The sequence below is a fragment of the Schistocerca gregaria genome, chromosome 11 (genome assembly GCF_023897955.1).
Source record: "Schistocerca gregaria isolate iqSchGreg1 chromosome 11, iqSchGreg1.2, whole genome shotgun sequence".
NCBI lineage: Eukaryota > Metazoa > Arthropoda > Insecta > Orthoptera > Acrididae > Schistocerca > Schistocerca gregaria.
The window spans coordinates 100,836,025-100,861,718 of NC_064930.1; the positions used below are offsets into that span (position 1 = coordinate 100,836,025).

At 42.0% G+C, this 25,694-nt stretch overlaps 1 protein-coding gene across 1 annotated transcript in view; it reads right to left on the bottom strand.

Moving 5' to 3' along the window:
* The window catches only part of LOC126295382 (ankyrin repeat and SOCS box protein 2-like), a 39,232-nt gene extending 14,845 nt beyond the window's left edge, over positions 1-24,387 (bottom strand). Inside the window, exons 1-3 of the mRNA XM_049987864.1 lie at positions 24,320-24,387; positions 10,367-10,940; positions 6,522-6,662 (exon numbers count right to left, since the gene is read on the bottom strand). Of these exons, the coding sequence (XP_049843821.1) occupies positions 6,522-6,662; positions 10,367-10,929 (704 nt within the window). The 5' untranslated portion in view covers positions 10,930-10,940; positions 24,320-24,387. The remainder of the gene's footprint in view (positions 1-6,521; positions 6,663-10,366; positions 10,941-24,319) is intronic.
* Positions 24,388-25,694: the final 1,307 nt, after the last annotated feature.

Sequence of the window (25,694 nt, forward strand, 5' to 3'; positions counted from 1 at the left end):
AATTCATTGTCCCAGGAAGGGGAAACTTTATTGACACATTCCTGGGGTCAGATACATCACATGATCACACTGACAGAACCACAGGCACATAGACACAGGCAACAGAGCATGCACAATGTCGGCACTAGTACAGTGTATATCCACCTTTCGCAGCTATGAAGACTGATATTCTGCCATGGAGACGATCGTAGAGATGCTGGATGTAGTCCTGTGGAACGGCTTGCCATGCCATTTCCACCTGGCGCCTCAGTTGGACCAGCGTTCATGCTGGACGTGCAGACCACGTGAGACAACGCTTCATCCAGTCCCAAACATGCTCAATGGGGGACAGATCTGGAGATCTTGCTGGCCAGGGTAGCTGACTTACACCCTCTAGAGCACGTTGGGTGGCACGGGATACATGCGAACGTGCATTGTCCTGTTGGAACAGCAAGTTCCCTTGCCGGTCTAGGAATGGTAGAACGATGGGTTCGATGACGGTTTGGATCTACCGTACACTATTCAGTGTCCCCTCGACGATCACCAGAGGTGTACGGCTAGTGTAGGAGATCGCTCCCTACACCATGATGCCGGGTGTTGGTCCTGTGTGCCTCGGTCGTATGCAGTCCTGATTGTGGCGCTCACCTGCACGGCGCCAAACACGCATACGACCATCATTGGCACCAAGGCAGAAGCGACTCTCATCGCTGAAGACGACACGTCTCCATTCGTCCCTCCATTCACGCCTGTCGCGACACCACTGGTGGCGGGCTGCACGATGTTGGGGCGTGAGCGGAAGACGGCCTAACGGTGTGCGGGACCGTAGCCCAGCTTCATGGAGACGGTTGCGAATGGTCCTCGCCGATACCCCAGGAGCAACAGTGTCCCTAATTTGCTGGGAAGTGGCGGTGCGGTCCCCTACGGCACTGCGTAGGATCCTACGGTCTTCGCGTGTATCCTTGCGTCGCTGCAGTCCGGTCCCAGGTCGACGGGCACGTGCACCTTCCGCCGACCACTGGCGACAACATCGAAGTACTGTGGGGACCTCACGCCCCACGTGTTGAGCAATTCGGCGGTACGTCCAGCCGGCCTCCCGCATGCCCACTATACGCCCTCGCTCAAAGTCCGTCAACTGCACATACGGTTCACGTCCACGCTGTCGCGGCATGCTACCAGTGTTGAAGACTGCGATGGAGCTCCGTATGCCACGGGAAACTGGCTGACACTGACGGCGGCGGTGCACAAATGCTGCGCAGTTAGCGCCATTCGACGGCCAACACCGCGGTTCCTGGTGTGTCCGCTGTGCCGTGCGTGTGATCATTGCTTGTACAGCCCTCTCGCAGTCTCCGGAACAAGTATGGTGGGTCTGACACACCGGTGTCAATGTGTTCTTTTTTCCATTTCCAGGAGTGTATTACCGTTATGAACACCTGTTTACTCAAAGGGTCAGTGCCTATTCCAGGTGTACATTCGCTACAAACCTGGACAGCACTAGATAAGCCACATAGGGCAACCATGTTGTCTGATGCACCTTGTCATGGTTCACTTGTCGGAAATTCGAATCCTCCCTTGGGCATGGATGTGTGTCCTGTACTTAGCAAAGTTAGTTTAACTTAGATTAAATAATGTCTAAGCTTAGGGGCCGATGACCTCAGCTGTATGGTCCCAAAGAACTTACCACAAACATCCAAATTTCCACTAGATAAAACTGTGCTCTGAAGTAGATTGTGAGACCAATTATCTCAAATATACAACCGTATATAGCAAAACCACGTGACAGAAGTGCAACCCTTCTGCAATTGGCTGCAGATTTCAAAGCTGGACCATCAGCAAGTGTCAGTGTGCAAACCATTAAACAAAACATGGGCTGTTGGAACTGAAGGCCCACTCGTGTACCCTTGATGTCTGCACAACACAAAGCCTTACGCCTTGCCTGGGCCTGTCAACACCACCATTGGACTGTTGATGACTGGAAACATGTTAATTGGTCAGATGAGTGTCATTTCAAATTCTATTGAATGGGTGGACATGTATGGGTACGTAGACAACCTCATGAATCCATAGACCCTGCACATGAGCAGCAGACAGTTCAAGCTGGTAGAGGCTCTGTAATGGTGTGAGGCATGTGCAGTTATATGGAACCATGATATGTCTAGATATGACTCTTACAGGCGACACGTACATAAGTGCCCTGTCTGATCATCTGCATCCATTCATGTTGTGCATTCTGATGGACTTGGGCAATTCCAGCAGGACAATGCGACATCCCAAACGTTCAGAGTTGCTGCAAAGTGGCTCCAGGAACACTCTTCTGAGTTTCTTCTCTTTACCACCAAACTCCCCATTATTCAGCATATCTCAGGTGCCTTGTAACATGTTGTTCAGAAGATATCTCCACTCCCACATAATGCTGCACCACTTCTGCATGCTCACAGGGGCCCTACACACACACACACACACACACACACACACACACACACACACACTCACTCACACACACACACACACACACACACACACATTATCCATCCGCACATATACAGACATATATGTGCTGATGGATATGTATGTGTGTGTGTGTGTGTGTGCGCGCGCGCGAGTGTACACCTGTCCCTTTTTCCCCCTAACGTAAATCTTTCCGCTCCCAGGATGGAAATGACTCCTTACCCTCTCCCTTAAAACCCACATCCTTTCGTCTTTCCCTCCCCTGCCCTCTTTCCTGATGAAGCAACCGCAGGTTGCGAAAGCTTGAAATTTGTGTGTGTGTTTGTGTGTTTTTTATTGTGTCTGTCTACCAGCGCTTTCTCGCTTGGTATATATATATAGTTCTTTCAAACATGTCTTAAAGAACAGACACCAGTTTCATCCAACAGACTTTATGAATTAAGACACAAAGGGATTTGAAGCCAGATCTCGTACTTACTAGGCAGATGCTCTGACCACTAAGCAATCTGGACACAGTGATCTCAGCAACTGCATGGACTACCCTAGCAAACCTCCCTTCAGACACAAATTCTCAATGCATCCATCATGCACTACCAATCGAGGGGGCCACTACATTAGTAATGTGTGGATACATTGAGAATTTGTGTCTGGTGGGAGACATGCTGAGTAGCGACAATTACTGTGTCTGGATGGCTTAGTGGGCAGAGAGTCTGCCTAGTAAGCATTAGAACTGGGTTTGAATCCCAGTCCAGCACAGATTTTCAACTTTCCCTATTGATTTAAATCACTGCCCACTTGGTATGAATATAGATATATGGATGAAGAACATCACAAAAAGTTTACTCACAGTGTGGACATAGAACCAAATGCAAGATCTCTAGTGAATCTCTACAGTGTATCCAGTAATGAAAGTTTGATGGGAGAGGACAACGATGACAATGATTTTGATGGATTTGGTTTACGTAAGTTAATAACTAATGTTCTAGCAGATATAGTTGAAGAGTTTACAACTAATGTTGATGCTACAATCATATACCGGGGGGGGGGGGGGGATTGCATTAGATGTTAACAGTAAAGCGAGTGAAAGGAATGTATTAAATGGTTATGACAAGATTAGTGATTATCAGTAATGAGGGTAGTGAATATATTGTAATGATGTCGAGCAGAAAACAGGAAGTGAAATATATTTGTAAAAAGAATTAAGATGGTACAAATATGTAGAAGTTCGAGACAGTATTTTTGAGGGAGGTAGTGATGAGAACAGTGATGATAATTATGCCCACTTAGGCCAGAACTGTGATGAGAGAGGAATGTAAGAGTAAGATTTTACCAGTTGATATTATTGATTACAGGTAGTTGTTAAGAAAACAGAAAAAGAGTTTGATAAATGTATAAGGAATGAAATTTTAAAAGTAACTTGGAAACATTGTTATAATGAAAGTAGAAATGGTACGATGATAAATGCAGTGGAAAGGGTATGTGAAAATTTGCATCCAGAATGGTGGGGGGAGACAAGAAACAATTCAGGTAACTTAGAACATACTAATACTCCTGTGAGTACCATGCAACTAAGAGTACAAAGACACACACAGATAAAGACGAAATAATAGATGTGGGCTTAACAGAAATTGAGAAATATCTTTTGTATGATGAAGAGAATAAGGACGATAGTAAGAGACAAGGCAGTCCAGACATTCATATGGAAATTGATAAGTTGTGAGGGAATTAATTGATACTGGATTTCCAGTTTGTGATGTGTATGAAAGTTAAGGGGTAGAACAAAGCACAAACAGATTTTGTTGAGTTGTCTGTGATGGGGATTTAGATTAAAGGAGCAATGAGGAGTTACAGTGAAGTTGTGAGTAAGTAGATTCTACTGTCAGAATCAATAACCTAACATTTATCCAGGGATACTTTGTGACAGCTGATTCAAATGAGAAAGTTATTTTCGGGATGAACTGAACAGTAAAAACTAAAGTACGATTTTGTAAGGCAGCCAAAGAGCTCATTTTTAATGAACAGTAAAGTTGTATTTCTTCTCAAAACAAAATTAATCATTATAAATGGGAATATAATTTATCAGATCAGGGGGGAAGTATAAAGTATGTAGATGATAAAGGTTACACTGAAGAAGAGGAAGATAGCTTAAATGAGAGGGAAGATTGGGAATATTAACATTGCTGCATCCTTCTACTAGGGTGTGTGGGTGTGTTGATTGAGCAGTGTTGGAGTGTGTACTTAAATCGACCAGTAACTCCATCAGTGTTCTCAGTAGAGGCTGCCTAGAGGAAACATGACATCTACTGGTGATTCATGCCTGTATATGCATGGAGCAGCACTAATTCACCCTCATTATGTTCTTTTAATTTGCACTCAGTCACATCAGTTGTTCTATTTATGGCTAATGGTGCGGCTTCTGTATGATTCTTTTGTCTTGTCACATTAGAAGTCACAAGATTATTATTTCCATTATTGTTCAAAGGTTTATGAATAAAGCCGCATTCTGTTGCTTCAATTGGTTTAATGTTTTGCTTGGTTACTTCAACCATAATTTTCAACTAATGATCAACTTCCATTGTGATTTGTGGCTGATGTCTCCTATTCACGATTTCCAAATGCTAACATCATAGGTACTCTTATATACCCTTTTGCACTAAGGTATGTCACGCTCCTCCATCAACTCTGTCCCCACGTGTTGTTATTCCCACATATGCCATGCGAGAAGCTCTGATAATAGTGTGTGAACATCATACGTGCAAATATTAGTGACAATGAATGTTGGAGGCTGGCTTGGAGACACACTCAGACAGTGTAATAGTGTTAAGCATGATAGCCAAGTTCAACTTCTACTTTGTCAGAAAATTTCAATATTTAGGGATTCAAAAAATCATTTATCAGTGCTGTCACTAGAGGTTGCCTAGAGGAAACATGGACATGGTAACGTCTCCACCATGGCATCTACTGGTGATTCATGCCCGTATATACATGGAACAGCACTAATTCACCCTCATTATGTTCTTTTAATTTGCACTCAGTCACATCAGTTGTTCTATTTGTGGCTAATGGTGCGGCTTCTGTATGATTCTTTTGTTTTGTCACATTAGAAGTCACAAGATGATTATTTCCATTATTGTTCGAAGGTTTATGAATAAAGCCGCATTTCTGTTACTTCAATTGGTTTAATGTTTTGTTTGGTTACTTCAACCATAATTTTCAACTAATGATCAACTTCCATTGTGATTTGTGGCTGATGACTCCTATTCACGATTTCCAAATTCTAACATCATAGGTACTCTTATATATCCTTTTGCACTAAGGTATGTCATGTCCCTCCATCAACTCTGTTCCCCACGTGTTTTTATTCCCACATATGCCATGTGAGAAGCTCTGATACTAGTGTGTGAACATCATACCTGGAAATATCATTGACAATGAATGTTGGAGTCTGGCTTGGAGACACACTCAGACAGTGTAATAGTGTTAAGCATGATAGCCAAGTTCAACTTCTACTTTGTCAGAAAATTTCAATATTTAGGGATTCAAAAAATCATTTGACTAGAAATCAAATCACATTGGAACACACTTGTAGCAAGCCATAAGCTCACTCAGATGTTAACATTCACTTTTTGCCTCCTTTTCCTGCTTAATGTTTTTTCAACATGTGTTTCTGAGAAACTCCAATTAGTAATACTCACAACATCTCGGTTTCCTGGAATGGCAGTGGACCCAAAACCCTGCTTCCACAACAGTTTCCTTGAGGACTAAATTTTATGACGCATTACCGTGACTGAGAGCAGGAACTACATTGAAGAATCTCTGGGAAATAATACAGTTTCTATGGCACACCTCCCATATAATTGCATTTATGTGACTTTGAACTGAATATATATATCTCACTGTTAATCCAGAGAAGGATGTAAGTCTCCTTCATGCAAACCTGTCCAAAGTTTTAAATGTCACCATATCATAACTCAAAAACATAAAAAAAGATTTTTCCTCATGAAGAGGAGAAAACAGGAAATTCAATTTTACAGTAGCATATTTAACACCAAAATAAGTAGCACTGTGAGCGTGGAAATAGCACACGTGGAACTCACCTCATGCGAGAGACGACGGCATCATCTGGCGGAGGAGCATAGCTGGGAACTGTAGGTAGCGCAGTGGTGGCACGAGTCTGGCTGTGCTCCCTGTGGAACTGAGAGCCGGAGGTGGGGATGTCCCGTCTAGTGGCCAGCATGCTGTGCATAGAGGCAGTGGGTGGGTGAGTGCATATATGTGGCGGTCAGGAGGTCGCACTCTTCAGGCTGTACTGCATTGCGATAGGGTACAAATGTAATAGAACACATGCTGCCACCAAAAATGGTCTATCAGTTAACATAAACTACTTACATTTTCTCCAAAGGGGTACCTAACAACAAACTATACAACAAACTGTTCAAAATTATGCACAAAGTAAAGGTAAATATAAGGGCCAATAGTATTGCTGGACTGACAGGAGAATTAATACTGTACAGAACAGTTCTAATACATCACTAAAGCAATAACCACACAGAAATTATAAGAGCATTAATGAAGTTGTCTCACACCGTTAAATGTATTTAATGTAACACTTATCATCAAATGTTGTTCAAATCATTTGCGTGTCACAGACTGGGCTATAAGGGGACAGAGAAATAAACAGGACAGACGTCAGGTTTTGAACATAGCAACAAAGGCAATTCAGAGAAGGTGGCATTCCACAAGGATGATGATTCATGACAGAATGGAGCTAAGTCAGTGGTAAATTTAGCTGCCATTAAAAATATCAGTAACGCCACAGAGAAGTTCAAACAAGACAGGAGAGCAGAAATTAGATGCCTGCTTCTAAGCTAATCTAATCTAATATACCATGGCGACAATTGTGTTAACCAGTACACACCATCCATGTCTGGAATGTAGAACGGAGTGTGCTAAAATAGAACTCGCAATCAGGGCCACAGCTTAATATACAGGAGTCAATGTGAAAGGAAGATCCAGCATCTTCTGTGAATGCCTGCAGCAGCTATTTTGTTGTACGGATTGGTTTGTTTTCTTTTAGGGTGTGCATCAGGTGGGTTACGAGTTATCATCTAGATCCTACTGCCCCTGTGCTTCCAGCACCTTGTTTACGGGATGCCCTGCATACACAACTTAACTGTTACCCATACACTTCTTGTTAGAGCCTGGTGTATTTCGTATGATGTGCCTTAAAAATTATATCAGATTACCCCCTGTACTTCTTGCAGGTAATAAAGTAATTTGCTGAGGAAATCATTGGCACATTGTTGTCATATACTGAGGAAGTAAAGCCAATTACACAACGCCCAAAGTTGTACTATTCTGTACTGTGGCAGGCACACGATGTGGCAGAATGAAAGAAATGTCAGCTCTTAATTACAGACCAATACAATGCACTTCTAATTAGGTGTCTTTATCAAGCACAATCATCAACATTAATGTGGCTACTTGTAAAAGTTGGGACTGCCAGTTACTAGGCTTCTGACATGTGGAGAGATCTGTCTGTCATCTCTAAGATGTCGTTATGGCCACTGAATGTGTACTGTGGGACCTGAATGTGGGAAAGATGTGGGCCTAGTGATACGCTTTATTACATGTAAAAGCTGTATCAGCTCAGCATTTACAGTTGGCAACATGAGCAATGTGACTATTCCCCTCCCTGTCTCATGTTTGAGCATACTACAACGCCCCTGGTGCTAGTAAAGAGTGACATACTTTCTCAACTTCAACTTGTTTCTAATGCTGCCATTTGTACAGGGTGTTTCAAAAATGACCGGTATATTTGAAACGGCAATACAAACTAAACGAGCAGCAATAAAAATACACCGTTTGTTGCAGTATGCTTGGGACAACAGTACATTTTCAGGCAGACAAACTTTCGAAATTACAGTAGTTACAATTGTCAACAACAGATGGCGCTGCGGTCTGGGAAACTCTATAGTACGATATCCACCATGCCTAGCAATAATATGGCATAGTCTCTGAATGAAATTACCCGAAACCTTTGACAACGTGTCTGGCGGAACGGCTTCACATACAGATGAGATGTACTGCTTCAGCTGTTCAATTGTTTCTGGATTCTGGCGGTACACCTGGTCTTTCAAGTGTCCCCACAGAAAGAAGTCACAGGGGTTCATGTCTGGCGAATAGGGAGGCCAATCCACGCCGCCTCCTGTATGTTTCGGATAGCCCAAAGCAATCACACGATCATCGAAATATTCATTCAGGAAATTAAAGACGTCGGCCGTGCGATGTGGCCGGGAACCATCTTGCATAAACCACGAGGTGTTCGCAGTGTCGTCTAAGGCAGGTGGTACCGCCACAAATTCACAAAGAATGTCCAGATAGCGTGATGCAGTAATCGTTTCGGATCACTGAAAAATGGGCCAATGATTCCTTTGGAAGGAATGGCGGCCCAGACCAGTACTTTTTGAGGATGCAGGGACGATGCAACTGCAACATGGGGCTTTTCGGTTCCCCATATGCGCCAGTTCTGTTTATTGACGAAGCCGTCCAGGTAAAAATAAGCTTCGTCAGTAAACCAAATGCTGCCCACATGCATATCGCCGTCATCAATCCTGTGCACTATATCGTTAGCGAATGTCTATCGGGCAGCAATGGTAGCGGCGCTGAGGGGTTGCCGCGTTTGAATTTTGTATGGATAGAGGTGTAGACTCTGGCGCACGAGACGATACGTGGACGTTGGCGTCATTTGGACCGCAGCTGCAACATGGCGAACGGAAACCTAAGGCCGCTGTTGGATCACCTGCTGCACTAGCTGCGCGTTGCCCTCTGTGGTTGCCGTACGCGGTGGGCCTTCCTTTCCAGCACGTTCATCCGTCACATTCCCAGTCCGTTGAAATTTTTCAAACAGATCCTTTATTGTATCGCTTTTAGGTCCTTTGGTTACATTAAACCTCCATTGAAAACTTCGTCTTGTTACAACAACACTGTGTTCTAGGCGGTGGAATTTGAACACCAGAAAAATGCTCTGTTCTAAGGAATAAACCATGTTGTCCACAGCACACTTGCACGTTGTGAACAGCACACGCTTACAGCAGAAAGACGATGTACAGAATGGCGCACCCACAGACTGCGTTGTCTTCTATATCTTTCACATCACTTAGAGCGCCATCTGTTGTTGAAAATTGTAGCTACTGTAATTTCGAAAGTTTGTCCGCCTGAAAATGTACTGTTGTCCCAAGCATATTGCAACAAACGGTGTATTTCTATTGCTGCTCGTTTAGTTTTTATTGCCGTTTCAAATATACCGGTCATTTTTGAAAAACCCTGTAGGTATATCAATATCTACAACAGTAAAGACACAAAACTACAGGAGGGTACTTTTTGTAAAGAGGTTTACTGTGGCCTTTAAATCGTGCAAAACAAGAACTGTGAACTCTCTTCTCTAGCTACGAATAGCTTCTGTCATTGTGCCTGTTTTTGTGTTGAGAAGCGCACCTTTGTAGCCGCAAAGTGAATGCTATCCCCTGGGTACACTGTAAACAATTCTTTGTCCAGAAGCTTGATGGCAAAATTTAAATAACAATGTGTTGCACACAAGAAATGGAACTGAAGTGTTGACAAAAATAAGAATGGATTTGTTTAAGATGAAAACAGTTTACGGAGCTACAAAAAGAAAAAAAAACTATTCAGTTCCACGATCTTCTGGCTTACTTAACTCCTAATAGACGTGGTTCAGTTAAGAGAATCAGTGAACCTGTTATGAAAAGGAAATGAAAGTGTCGTTAGTTACTTCGGAATCACCATCAATGGTGCATATTACAGCACAGACAAATCTAATGAAAATCACTGGCAAACAGTGTAACACACACACACGCACACACCCACACACACACGCCAAACAAAATGGGAATCAAAGAAGAATTGCTTGTCTTGTGCTTACCTGGTTTCTGCTGATGGCTCAGCGAGGAGCCTAGTAACTTCAATCACATCTTCAAGCTGGTTCCGCATTGCATCTGCCCAACACTGTGTGGCCAGTACCTTGTGCGTGTGGGCCTTCACGAAAGCGATGGCGGCCGCAGTGAGGTTCTGACATGAGTATCTCACAGCGAGCACAGCTGCGGCCGCTGCGTTGTCGATGGCCAGCTGTGCAATCACCTGCTGCTCACACACAGATTTCAGGGCTGACAAGCCGTATTTGTCTGCGACTGCCAGCAGTTTGGGGGCCATGCTGGGCAGCTTGGGGGCCTGGAGCGTATACATATAGGTCAGCATCTGCCTCAGCACTTCGCCTTCCACGTCTGGAATGGTGACCTGGCCACTGCTGGCCTCCAGCGTGTCGTGCTGGAACATGGCAGCCAACACGGGGCTCCTGGCAGACAGGACTGCCTTGTGCGCCATCAACCGTGTCTCCCCCGCGATCATCGTCACAATGGCGCCATCCTCTGCATCCAGAAGGGCACCCAGGTCCACGGCTGCAGTCTCAACATTGACAATGGGCGCCATTGCAGATGGTTCTGAAACATAGCATCACTGAGCAGCCCTTTTCCTTTACACAGCACTCTCAGTACTTGTACATTGTACAGGCAGATGATACAACAGTTGGTAAATACCTCATTGTGTGTAGCTGATCCCACAGATAATAGCTACAGATCCTCAACAACGCAGCGTTACTATTTACAGATCTTCAACAACACAGTATCACCATTTCCCTTGTTGTTTCAAAATACCCTCATTCTGCACATGCCTTCAGAATGGATGAAGACTGTTTCTTCAGTTTCTAGCTACAGTGCTGTCTCACTGGATCTCGAAGTCTTTCAAGGTGGAGGTGTAGCACAGTACCAACAAGGTCAAAAAGAGATATTGAAGTGCTACAGTAGATGCCTTTATCTGCTTATCTCCCCAAATATTTAGAAAAAAAGTACACAACATGGCCTGTGCGAGTTTTTTTCAGTTGTCTGTAATACTGGAGCAAGCGCACAGTAACATGTAGTCTGCCGTTTATGCTTATGGGTGAAGCTCCAAAACTGGAGTAAAGCTTTTTGAGTTATCAACTGTTGTTCCATGATGTGTCCAAATGCTTGTGACCTCAAGAAAATATTTAACATCAAAGCCAAGATTTATTGTGTCACAGAATATATGTCAGGCTAATGATGTATCATAGAAAACAGAGTTTTCCCATCAGGATAAAGAGCTGACAGAGGTTAAGGATGTATATCTCTACACATAATTCAGTTTATAATAAACGGGGGAACTACAAGTGAAAACAAATCTCGTCATCTTAAGCACTATAATGATGGTCAAAGTAGCAGTAGTTTAACTAAACAACAAATGATAATCAAATTTACTGAAATACACATTGCTGCACGCTGTAATTGAAGAGTTCAAGTGTTAAAGCTCGCGTCCCCTTCTTCTTATTCTGGGGTGTGGAAGAGTATTTATAATATCACTCTTTTCTATTGAGCAAATGTCTTCTCTAGGAGGGACCTATATTGTGGTTTGGCCACTGATAAATGAAGATTATGTTCTACGAGTCGGGGCGTGGAATGTCAGAAGCTTGAACGTGGTAGGGAAGCTAGAAAATCTGAAAAGGGAAATGCAGAGGCTCAATCTAGATATAGTAGGGGTCAGTGAAGTGGAAGGAAGATAAGGATTTCTGGTCAGATGAGTATCGGGTAATATCAACAGCAGCAGAAAATGGTATAACAGGTGTAGGATTCGTTATGAATAGGAAGGTAGGGCAGAGGGTGTGTTACTGTGAACAGTTCAGTGACCGGGTTGTTCTAATCAGAATCGACAGCAGACCAACACCGACAACGATACTTCAGGTATACATGCCGACGTCGCAAGCTGAAGATGAACAGACAGAGAAAGTGTATGAGGATATTGAAAGGGTAATGCAGTATGTAAAGGGGGACGAAAATCTAATAGTCATGGGCGACTGGAATGCAGTTGTAGGGGAAGGAGTAGAAGAAAACTATGGGCTTGGGACAAGGAATGAAAGAGGAGAAAGACTAATTGAGTTTTGTAACAAGTTTCAGTAGTAGAAATGAGAACAGCGAGAAACTTAACATCAGGATTGATGGTCACGAAGTCAATGTAGTTAAGGAATTCTGTTACCTAGGCAGTAAAATAACCAATGACGGACGGAGCAAGGAGGACATCAAAAGCAGACTCGCTATGGCAAAAAAGGCATTTCTGGCAAAGAGAAGTCTACTAATATCAAATACCGGCCTTAATTTGAGGAAGAAATTTCTGACGATGTACGTCTGGAGTACAGCATTGTATGGTAGTGAAACATGGACTGTGGGAAAACCGGAACAGAAGAGAATCGAAGCATTTGAAATGTGGTGCTATAGACGAATGTTGAAAATTAGGTGGACTGATAAGGTAAGGAATGAGGAGGTTCTACGCAGAATCGGAGAGGAAAGGAATACGTGGAAAACACTTATAAGGAGAAGGGACAGGATGATAGGACATCTGCTAAGACATGAGGGAATGACTTCCATGGTACTAGAGGGAGCTGTAGAGGGCAAAAACTGTAGAGGAAGACAGAGATTGGAATAGGTCAAGCAAATAATTGAGAACGTAGGTTGCAAGTGCTACTCTGAGATGAAGAGGTTAGCACAGGAAAGGAATTAGTGGCGGGCCGCATCAAACCAGTCAGCAGACTGATGACAAAAAATAAAAAATAAAAAAAATGAAGATTTCCTCGACAGCTAAAAATGGGGTCAACTGCATCAAACTTAAGCACCTCCCCCACATAATGTCTTTGTCAGGTTTTGCCAGTGTACCTTACTAATGTGCAGTCAGTTGTAGTTAATCACTGTACAGCTTTCAAAGCTAATCATTCCCTTGTTCTGCTTCTTTCTCCACAGTTTCCTATTCCTCCTCTTGTGCCACACTCTCCTCCAAAACATCACTGCAGAACTCCTCGTCGGACTCTCTGAGGCTGTACTCACCACCGTCTCATTCTGAAGTACCTTCCATAATTTATGAAGCTCCAGCATGTTGCAATAATTAGAGGTCAGCAACTTCTGTGAACCACTACATCTAAAAACCAGCCAAAGTTGCAGATTTCATTTTCTTTACTCACTCAATGACTAGTTTCGGTTCGAGACCCATTTTCAAATCATTTTAACATGTCCAAGAACAGTAATCCCGAAAATGCAAAAACCATGTGAAGACTGTACAAACGAACAGTTACACTGCATAGAGATAACTGCGCTGTAGTGTTTCTTTGCGCATTTTTGGCACACTTTTTGCACTTTTGGAAACACCATTTTTTACTATCTTACAGGAAAATTAAAGAGATCTTTGGAGAGAAGAGAACCACGTGTATGAATATCAAGAGCTCAGATGGCAGCCCAGTTCTAAGCAAAGAAGGGAAGGCAGAAAGGTGGAAGGAGTATATAGAAGGTTTATACAAGGGCGATGTACTTGAGGACAATATTATGGAAATAGAAGAGGATGTAGATGAAGACGAAATGGGAGATACGATACTGCGTGAAGAGTTTGACAGAGCACTGGAAGACCTGAGTCGAAACAAGGCCCCCGGAGTAGACAACATTCCATTAGAACTACTGACGGCCTTGGGAGAGCCAGTCATGACAAAACTCTACCAGCTGGTGAGCAAGATGTATGAGACAGGCGAAATACCCTCAGACTTCAAGAAGAATATAATAATTCCAATCCCAAAGAAAGCAGGTGCTGACAGATGTGAAAATTACCGAACTATCAGTTTAATAAGCCACGGCTGCAAAATACTAACGCGAATTCTTTACAGACGAATGGAAAAACTGGTAGATGCAGACCTCGGGGAGGATCAGTTTGGATTCCGTCGAAATGTTGGAACACGTGAGGCAATACTGACCTTACGACTTATCTTAGAAGAAAGATTAAGAAAAGGCAAACCTACGTTTCTAGCATTTGTAGACTTAGAGAAAGCTTTTGACAATGTTGACTGGAATACTCTTTTTCAAATTCTAAAGGTGGCAGGGGTAAAATACAGGGAGCGAAAGGCTATTTATAATTTGTACAGAAACCAGATGGCAGTAATAAGAGTCGAGGGGCATGAAAGGGAAGCAGTGGTTGGGAAAGGAGTGAGACAGGGTTGTAGCCTCTCCCCGATGTTATTCAATCTGTATATTGAGCAAGCAGTAAAGGAAACAAAAGAAAAATTTGGAGTAGGTATTAAAATTCATGGAGACGAAGTAAAAACTTTGAGGTTCGCCGATGACATTGTAATTCTGTCAGAGACGGCAAAGGACTTGGAAGAGCAGTTGAAGGGAATGGACAGTGTCTTGAAAGGAGGATATAAGATGAACATTAACAAAAGCAAAACGAGGATAATGGAATGTAGTCAAATTAAATCGGGTGATGCTGAGGGAATTAGATTAGGAAATGAGACACTTAAAGTAGTAAAGGAGTTTTGCTATTTAGGAAGTAAAATAACTGATGATGGACGAAGTAGAGAGGATATAAAATGTAGACTGGCAATGGCAAGGAAAGCGTTTCTGAAGAAGAGAAATTTGTTAACATCGAATATAGATTTATGTATCAGGAAGTCCTTTCTGAAAGTATTTGTTTGGAGTGTAGCCATGTATGGAAGTGAAACATGGATGATAACTAGTTTGGACAAGAAGAAAATAGAAGCTTTCGAAATGTGGTGCTACAGAAGAATACTGAAGATAAGGTGGATAGATCACGTAACTAATGAGGAGGTATTGAATAGGATTGGGGAGAAGAGAAGTTTGTGGCACAACTTGACTAGAAGAAGGGATCGGTTGGTAGGACATGTTTTGAGGCATCAAGGGATCACAAATTTAGCATTGGAGGGCAGCGTGGAGGGTAAAAATCGTAGAGGGAGACCGAGAGATGAGTACACTAAGCAGATTCAGAAGGATGTAGGTTGCAGTAGGTACTGGGAGATGAAGCAGCTTGCACAGGATAGAGTAGCATGGAGAGCTGCATCAAACCAGTCTCAGGACTGAAGACAACAACAACAACATGATGAAAATTGGTCCCAGGCCGAAACTAGTCAATGAATAAAAAAAAGTGAAATTTGCAACTTTGGCTGGTTTTTCATTGTACTTCCACAAGCTGTCTCTTTTTAGAGATTCTTTTGCGAGAACCAGAAACCTTACTAATGGTCATCCCATTAGCCTCATGTTTTTAGTGATTTCTTAACTTTACGATCTTGTTACAACTTTTGAATTGCTTCCGTTTACTTTTGTCGTGATATAAGCCTCTTGTGCATTCATGTGAAGTTTTTACCTCTTGCGTGGGTAAACTCCTCCATTTCGAAAGCCTGTCTAACGGAAGGGCCTGTTCTCTCCCCATGAAAATCGAGTGCTGCGGTAAGTGAACAATCATTTCCCCCACTGTTGAATTTTCATGGAGAAAGTGAACAGCATGCAAACACACATAAAATGTTTGAAAGGCTAGTGCATTCGTTAAACTACAATATCAATACTATTTACTTACCCTCTCAAAACAGAAAATATTGCAAACAATTCCTTGACGATAATATAGAAACACTGTTGAACTCAGTAACCCTACTGTAATGGAATGCATGACTAGGAAGCTTCTAGAAATGCTACGACTGACACCAGTGCATTCTATGTTAGAAGGAAACACACATAGTTCGCTATATGACCACACGGTGGCAGTTCTGCAAGAAATACTTCATGGAACCCATCAACTAACTGTGTGCTTGCCCTGAAAGTGCACTTATCCTACCTTACCTTAGTTCATTCACACTCACATACAAATTGATCACACTTACGAGGGACACTGGCCTTCTGCTCATTAATCTCACAAGTCCCACTGCTTTGTGAGGCAAGACTGGGAACAATATTCCTATAATGCAGGTAAAAGCTTTCTGACTGGGCCTCACTGTGTATTGGCGATTGTACAGAAGGTGACAAAGGCTCTGACAGTGTGGGACCACAACGTATAACCCAATACATCACGGATTTCCGGGTGGTTCTGTCACAAACACAGTTTACAGGTACAAGTGTAACTCTCATTCGAGAATAGTAGTCTTATTACTGATTTATAACTTTGATGTAAATCACGTACTGTTTCTATAACTCTATTGATATGCTGTCTCCATATCTGGAGCGTTATTTGGGCTGAAGCTTCCTGGCAGATTAAAACTGCGTGCATTACTGGCATTCGAAACTGGGATCATTGCCTTTTGTGGGCAAGTGCTCCACTGATTGAGATATCCAAGCTCGACACACAACCTGCCCTGACAGCTTCAGCTTAACCCTTCCAGACCCACTGGCTAAAACCGTGTACGTTAATGTTTAGAGTATATTAGCTGCAATAGAAGTATTTTTCTTCAATGGAAACCTGACTTAATTCGAATACATTCCATTATCCTCGTTTTGCTTTTGTTGATGTTCATCTTATATCCTCCTTTCAAGACACTGTCTAATCTGTCAACTGCTCTTCCAAGTCCTTTGCTGTCTCTGACAGAATTACAATGTCATCGGCGAACCTCAAAGCTTTTATTTCTTCTCCATGGATTTTAATACCTACTCCAAATTTTTCTTTTGTTTGCTTTACTGCTTGCTCAATATACAAATTGAATAACATCGGGGAAAGGCTACAACCCTGTCTCACTTACTTCCCAACCCCTGCTTTCCTTTCATGTCTCTCGAATCTTATAACTGCCATCTGGTTTCTGTACAAATTGTAAATAGCCTTTCGCTCCCTGTATTTTTCCCCTGCCGCCTTCAGAATTTGAAAGAGTATTCCAGTCAACATTGCCAAAAGCTTTCTAAATCTACAAATGCTAGAAACGTAGGTTTGCCTTTCCTTTATCTTTCTTCTAAGATAAGTCGTAGGGTCAGTATTGCCTCACGTGTTCCAATATTTTTACGGAATCCAAACTGATCTTCCCCGAGTTCGGCTTCTACCAGTTTTTCCATCCGTCTGTAAAGAATTCGCGTTAGTATTTTGCAGCCGTGACTTATTAAACTGATAGTTCGGTAATTTTCACATCTGTCAACACCTGCTTTCTTTGGGGATTCGAATTATTATATTCTTCTTGAAGTGTGAGAGTATTTCGCCTGTCTCATACATCTTGCTCACCACATGGTAGAGTTTTGTCACGACTGGCTCTCCCAAGGCCGTCAGTGGTTCATAAAAAGTACAGTAAACTTTTTTCGACAATCTCCACTTCGGGACAACCTTTAGAAGAAACTGTCGGATCAAACTGACTCATCTCATTCAACGCTGATCTGCCTTTGTGAGACACGGTGGACTGAAAAGCATGTGACTGTTGAGAGATTTGCAGAAATGCTTCCTGAAATACGCGTAACGCTTTAGGCCCTTCAAGACGCTGCTAGTAGGGATGTCGCCACTGTAATATACCAACTGCAGACTGCCATGGAAAATAGCCAATTTATCATGTCGCTTGTTATATTACGAAAAGTTTTTTCGCATACGGCGAACCTGAATAAAGCAATGCAGAAGGTCAATGTTGACCTGATCAACACTTGCAGTTATGCGAAAACAGTTAAAACTACTGTACAAGAAATTCGGCACGAAAGTCAGTTCTCAGTCCTTTTCGAGCAGGCAAAGCAGATGAGCTCTAGTGACATCACTGTTCCAAGAAAGACTGGGAGGCAAACCCAGGAGAAACTGCTGAAATATATTATCGTCGAAATGTATTTTACCCTTTTATTGAACATGTGATCACAGAACTTGATGCTTGTTTTAAACCACATGAAGCAACGATCGAAGGAATTCAGATGCTTCTGCCTGAAAAATCCAATAATGACTCCAAGACAAAAGAAAATCTTAAGAAGATAGCGCAAATATTTCTTGGTGAGAATGTAGGCACAACAATTCTGAGTGAATACGAGATACGGCACAATCACTGGATATCTGTAGAGGAAAAACCTGTCACTGCAATAGAAGTTATTGAACAGTGCGCTGAACTATTTTTCCCTTCGACAGAAAAGCATCTTATCATATTAGCCACAGTCAGAATGTCAACGGCGGGCGACCCCTGAAAGATGTTTCTCGACTATCAAGAGGCTAAAAACTTACATAAGGAAAAAATGGGAGGTGAAAGACTTGCTGGTCAGTGTTCATCGTGATTTGGCGATGCAACTAGATTGTGAAGAAATTATTAGTAAGTTAGCAGCAAGACGTAAAAGGCTAAATATAATAATTTAAATTAAATTAATTAATGTTTATTTTTAAATCAACTTACGACCTGAAGTTAGAGCAAAGTGTCACAATTTAAATACAAAGACTAATATAATAATATTATTGCTTAATATAAATGATTAATAATGATATTAAAAAATATATAATTATCTCCAATGTTAGGTTATAATTAGTTGCTTTTTCATAAATAAATACCTCATCAGCTACAATACATATGTTTTATTTAAAGACGCTTGGATCAAGTAGTGTTTCTCTACAGTTTTACCCGAATGTAATATGCTAACGTATTTGTGTGTGTGTGTGTGTGTGTGTGTTTTTTTTTTTTAATTTCTGCTTGATTGACTCTGTTGGCGTTGACAGCAAAGCCTTTTTATGTGGTGGTTGAATACAGATTTACCTTCCTAAAAGATAGTGTTGGACCCCCCCTCCCCCATGCAAAAGCTGTAGGTACGTTCCTGGACACATCTGGACACATTCGTCGGATGCTAACTAGCGAGGGAACGATATGCGTTAGATGGGTGAAGCTCCTTCCCTCAGCTACTGCATGAGCACGGAAGGAGGCGTATGACGATACCGTATGAAAACGCTTAGAGTTGTCAGTATGGGTGCATTATAAAAGAAAAAGTATAAAATAACGACTTAAAATTGCCTGCTGTAAACATTAATTACACTTCTGATAGTAAATAATTGAAGTTACTTAGTCGAGCAATAAATGGGCAGTACGTGAAAGGAACGACAGAATCGTGGATACGTGACCGATGCGAAGATAAAGGTAGGGGACACCGTCAGTTGTCATGGAGTCGGACGTATATCAGCAAAACACGTCTCAGGTAAGGCTGATAACATACCAGAGATATAAAGGTGACTGACGCCGTCCGCCGTCATGGAGACACGGGCGTTGATGAACAGATATACGAGTGAAGGACACCGTTGGCCACCGTGGTGGCAGGAACTTTGATGGGCCAACTAGTGTCTGTTGCTTCACAATGTTTCTTCATGTTGTTATGACTTTTACTGTACAGGTTATTGTGACTTATTCGTGTTTTTATGCCGAGTTCCTCTAAAGAAAATGTTGTTTACACTTCGGGGATATGTAATGACGTGATGATGATGGTAAAGATTGAAACTAGTTACCATTAAAATAAAATATTTAAAAATATACAGGGTGTTACAAAAAGGTACGGCCAAACTTTCAGGAAACATTCCTCACACACAAATAAAGAAAATATGTTATGTGGGCATCTGTCCGGAAACGCTTAATTTCCATGTTAGAGCACATTTCAGTTTCGTCTACCTACGCTCAATGGAGCACGTTATCATGATTTCATACGGGATACTCTACCTGTGCTGCTAGAACATGTGCCTTTACAAGTACGACTCAACATGTGGTTCATGCACGATGGATCTCCAGCACATTTCAGTCGCAAGTGTTCGTACGCTTCTCAACAATAGATTCGGTGACCGATGGATTGGTAGAGGCGGACCAATTCCATGGCGGTCACGCTCTCCTGACCTCAACCCTCTTGACTTTCATTTATGGGGGCATTTGAAAGCTGCTGTCTACGCAACCCCGGTACCAAATGTAGAGACTCTTCGTGCTGGTATTGTGGACGGCTGTGATACAATTCGCCATTCTCCAGGGCTGCATCAGCGCATCAGGGATTCTGTGCGACGGAGGGTGGACGCATGTATCCTCGCTAACGGAGGACATTTTGAACATTTCCTGTAACAAAGTGTTTGAAGTCACACTGGTACGTTCTGTTGGTGCGTTTTTCCATTCCATGATTAATGTGATTTGAAGAGAAGTAATAAAATGAGCTTTGACATGGAAAGTAAGCGTTTCCGCACACATGTCCATGTAACATTTTTTGTTTCTTTGTGTGTGAGGAATGTTTCCTGAAAGTTTGGCCGTACCTTTTCGTAACACCCTGTATATTCTTGCGATAAAAACTGATTTTTTTTCCCTTTTAAATTTCAGCATAGATTGCTGGGTTTCCAATAATGACATCAAAGATCATAAACGAAAATAAAACGTCTGTGAATGGGATGTGGCACTCACATAGACCAGTTCTGCGGCTAGTGCGAGTATCATGTAAGAAGACACTGAAAAATTTTATGTAACTATCACAAATTTTGCACGTGAACAAACAGCTTTACAATTAAAATCATTCAAAAACATTGCCGAAGACAATGCGTTTTCAAAGCTTCAGTTGTTGTGCTCTGTTACTCCAAGTGTTGGTAAGAGCCAGTATACGACTAGACGAATCTCGGTTGACTCACAAAAGTATCCTCAAATTGGCCGGTAGACTCGAGTTTCAGGTGCGTGCGCTGCACGAAGGTAGTCCTCGCCTCTCTATTCGTCTCGTTATTGTGTGGCGTGCCAAATGGAATGCAGAATTCTGGGATCAGGGGAGAGCGGGTCAATGCCGTACAACGGGGCAATACCTTGCAGCGCTTTATCCAGTTTCCCAGAGGGCGCAAAGAGCGCTGCACGGTGCTGCCACCTAGCGGAAGTAACTATAATCAGATACAGAGGGGTCCATATCGTTCAACGGCGCAGACGTCTTCGACAATCGGTTTCAACTGATTTCGACTGTTTTCTTACAAAATCTAAAGATAACAAGTCTAGCGGTGATCGAAATGTGTTAATAGCAACAATATTTAAAGTACGTCTGTTTAATTACGCATTTCTTGATCTTCCTTCAAACATCAAAAGTTAGACGAGATTGTTGCGTTAGAATTTACAATGGCGAGTCATGTTGTCTTGGGGCAATACCGTATTTTCGTGAACTATATATTTGGAAGTGTGTGTGTGTATGTGTGCAATCTTGCAAGTTTCCTTTCTTCTTTTTAATCACAAATGGTGAGAAACAAAGCCAGAAATACAGAAAGGGGCAAAGGGTGGACGGAACATGAAATGAATTGTGCACTCCGCGATGTTAAAGAAAATGCAAAGCCACAGAGACTAGCCGCAAGAATGTACAGAATACCTCTTTCTACTTTAAGAGATAGGCTAAAAACAGGAGACTGCTCTAAAGTAACAGCTGAAAACTATATTTGCGACTACTGCCATTAAAACATGGGATAAATATGTTCAGAGACAAGTTGACACCATGATCCAATAATTTTGTTTTACCGGTAAAAGGATTTTCTGTCTTTAGAAACTTTAATACGTTGTGAGATTTATGTTTTTCAGTTCTAAAAAATTATGAATTTCGAGTTTCTTAATTCGATTTATTTTTACAGAGTTTTTGTCATTTTATGTGCTGTACCCCACCCTTCGGGGTAATACCCTGCAACGTAACACTTTTGTAAAACAGCTGTAGGGACGTAAATCGATTTAATATAGCAAATATGAAGCCATAAACGTGTGGGGAATTGATTTCTTGCACAAAAAAAGGTGTTCAGCATTTCAATTGAGTTCGAAAAATACGAAATATTTGAAAAATGGCTTACGTGCACGGTATTTCCCCGCTCTCCCCTACATCGACATACCGTAGACATAGCGAAGATTCCAATCCTTAAGATTCAATCTTTCCCTACTTCGAACTTCACACTTTTTTCCCTTTGGAAATTTATGACAGTGACAAAATTAAGCTCCACCTTCTTATATTTGCGAATGTAAAACTAGCTTTGAGTGTACTTGGGTAGGTCATGCAGATTTGTTGATATGTCTTTGTGTGTTAAATACTTAATGAAACTGATTCGCTTCTTTCGATAGGCTTTACTTCTTCGCCAGGAGAAACGAATTTATTGACAGAGTAATAATGTAACGGTTCCGTTTCTACCGACTGAAGTTTGGAACCCTAAAAAGCTACGGAACGTAAAGGCCCTTCCTTAACTTCCATTGCGAACCATACAGCTAGTGGAAACTAAAAATGGATAAATCACAATCGGTTCATACAGTTAATACATTGGAAAAAACTGGGGCTACACACATTTCTAGCTTCGTTGAAGGTTGCACATAAAAATGTGCACTGCCCTTCATCGTGTCAATTCAGAGTCAAGTAAACAAGTTGGTAATTGACAGTTCAAAATGGTTCAAATGGCTCTGAGCACTATGGGACTGAACATCTGTGGTCATCAGTCCCATAGAACTTAGAACTACTTAAACCTAACTAACCTAAGGACATCACACACATCCATGCCCGAGGCAGGATTCGAACTCGCTACTGTAGCGGTCGCGCGGTTCCAGACCGCTCGGCCACATCGGCCGGCTAATTGACAGTATCGTGTTTACTATCATTTACTCTTTTGTAAGAAAAGAGTTGATAAATTCACAACCACGATGGTAACAACTTTTCTGCAAAACGAGCTGCATAAATATCAACTCTGTAGCGGGACTTTGAATTTCGCCGAGATAAATTCTACCGTCGCAGCGGTATGAGGGCTCGAAGGCAGAGAAAATAAGGAAATGGAGGTACAAAAAATTGTAACTCCGTTTGTTTTCTAGCCGTCTTTTCTCTATTGAGAGCGGAAGTTTAACTTATTAGCTAGTCTTGGTCGGATTAAGACGAAAAACCTTATTGATGTGCAGACGTATTGTGGTATGAAATTTGGAGGATGGAAGCAGCAACGTAAAATACATTTCATTTATATCAAGACGGTTTTGTATACATTAGCAATTCGTGGACAATGAAATTTATTGCAAGATTTCGGCGCAGCTACGACTTTTCACGCAGAAATGAAGCAGGAGATTTTTTTAAGACTTGGACGCCGCACGTGAGAAGACGTGTTAACATGGTAAAGGATGAACTCTTATCTACGCCATTTCCACCTGTTAATCACACTTTGTTATTCTCTGTTCTCTTTCAATAGTTTTTGTAATAGAAACTGGTTTGCTCAGAAACGCCACAAGGACCACCCCAGAAACAGCTTTTCCGAATCACGAAGTCCGATAACTTTTCTGTAATACGAAGTCGGATTTGCATTTCATTCTTTCCCTTTTTCACGGACATTAACGATTTTAAAACCCCCTTTTTATTCACCATTTCTTCCCACATTTTCAATCTTTTCTTTCCTTCTTTCCACTTTTTCTTTTTTATTAACCACTACAACTCGGTTAAAGAAAAGCTTTCTGCGGCACAATTAAAAATACGACTTTCTTTGTAACTATATGTCGTGCGAAAATTCCGCAGAACGCAACATGGGTACCGGTACATCGAAGCCCGACGGAACTGAATTACTCGCAATTTTCCGTTCAACCCATGTTATTCTTGCTCGCCTTTATAGCGATAACGATATGATGAGTGGGTGACAAACTGGCAGTAAATCACTGACCGCTCGATATATAAATTGCTTCTTATTGCTTGTGACGACTCTACTTTTTCTATGATGAGTGGGTGACAAACTGGCAGTAAATCACTGACCGCTCGATATATAAATTGCTTCTTATTGCTTGTGACGACTCTACTTTTTCTTAGATAATAAAAAAAATTAGGTAAGAGCGTTCGAAGAGTCATTCCACCCGCACTCTATACGTGAATGAGCACTCTATACGTGAATGGAACGGCAGTTTGCCCTAATAGCTGGTACGATCGGAAGTACCTTCTGATATGCACTTTTGCACAGTGGTTTACAGAGTACGCATATAGAGGCAGCGTTCCTTTGTTATCAGCTAGCACCGAACCACAGAAACGTGTACAGGACAACGGAGCGACATTTCCAGCCCTGGGAAATTCTATCATAGGTCGGCTGGTCGCCTTACCTTTCTCTGTTGTTGCAGTGGAGAAGAGCACCGTGCTTGGCTTATAGCTGATCGACTCGCTTCTCTGCAGAGAACTGATATGCGCGCACACTGCAGTAGACCGTGGCTGACGTCAAAGTGCGATGTTGCCAGCTGTGTACCTGGCGCGTGCGGCAAGACCCGACCGAATGAAGGCCAATTCACACTTGAGATGGCCAAACTCGTTCATCCTTGGGAACTACTTCACTGGTGATTGCACTTTTTTTTTTTTTGGGAACCGTTCAGTTTTACTCGTTCACCGTTCACTTGTGCATGGTATACGGTTTTACGGGAAATTGAAATCCAGTAGCATAGGTGACTGAAGGATGGAGGACACCAATGCGAGGGAGCACTTGACTCCCCCCTGGAGTACAGAGTTTTTATTCATTACAGAATACTCACACACCGTAGAAGTAGTTTTCGTAATTCTGCAGAACCTCTCCTGTGCAAGCTCCTTCATCACCCAGTACCTACTGCAACCTACATCCTTCTGAATCTGTTTAGAGTATTCATCTCTTAGTCTCCCTCTACGATTTTTACCTTCCATGCTGCCCTCCAATGCTAAATTTGTGATCCCTTGATGCCTCAAAACATGTCCTACCAACCGATCCCTTCTTCTAGTCAAGTTGTGCCACAAACTTCTCTTCTCCCCAATCCTATTCAATACCTCCTCATCAGTTACGTGATCTATCCACCTTATCTTCAGCATTCTTCTGTGGCACCACATTTCGAAAGCTTCTATTCTCTTCTTGTCCAAACTAGTTATCGTCCATGTTTCACTTCCATACATGGCTACACTCCATACAAATACTTTCAGAAAAGACTTCCTCACACTTAAATCTATACTCGATGTTAACAAATTTCTCTTTTTCAGAAACGCTTTCCTTGCCATTGCCAATCTACATTTTATATCCTCTCTACTTCGACCATCATCAGTTATTTTACTTCCTAAATAGCAAAACACTTTTACTACTTTAAGTGTCTCATTTCCTAATCTAATTCCCTCAGCATCACCCGATTTAATTTGACTACATTCCATTATCCTCGTTTTGCTTTTGTTGATGTTCATCTTATATCCTCCTTTCAAGACACTGTCCATTCCGTTCAACTGCTCTTCCAAGTCCTTTGCCGTCTCTGACAGAATTACAATGTCATCGGCGAATCTCAAAGTTTTTACTTCTTCTCCATGAATTTTAATACCTACTCCAAATTTTTCTTTTGTTTCCTTTACTGTTTGCTCAATATACAGATTGAAGTTTATTTTCTATTATTCATCATACAGTAAAGCTGCATGTCCTCGGGAAAAATTACGGCTGTAGTTTCCCCTTGCTTTCAGCCGTTCGCAGTACCAACACAG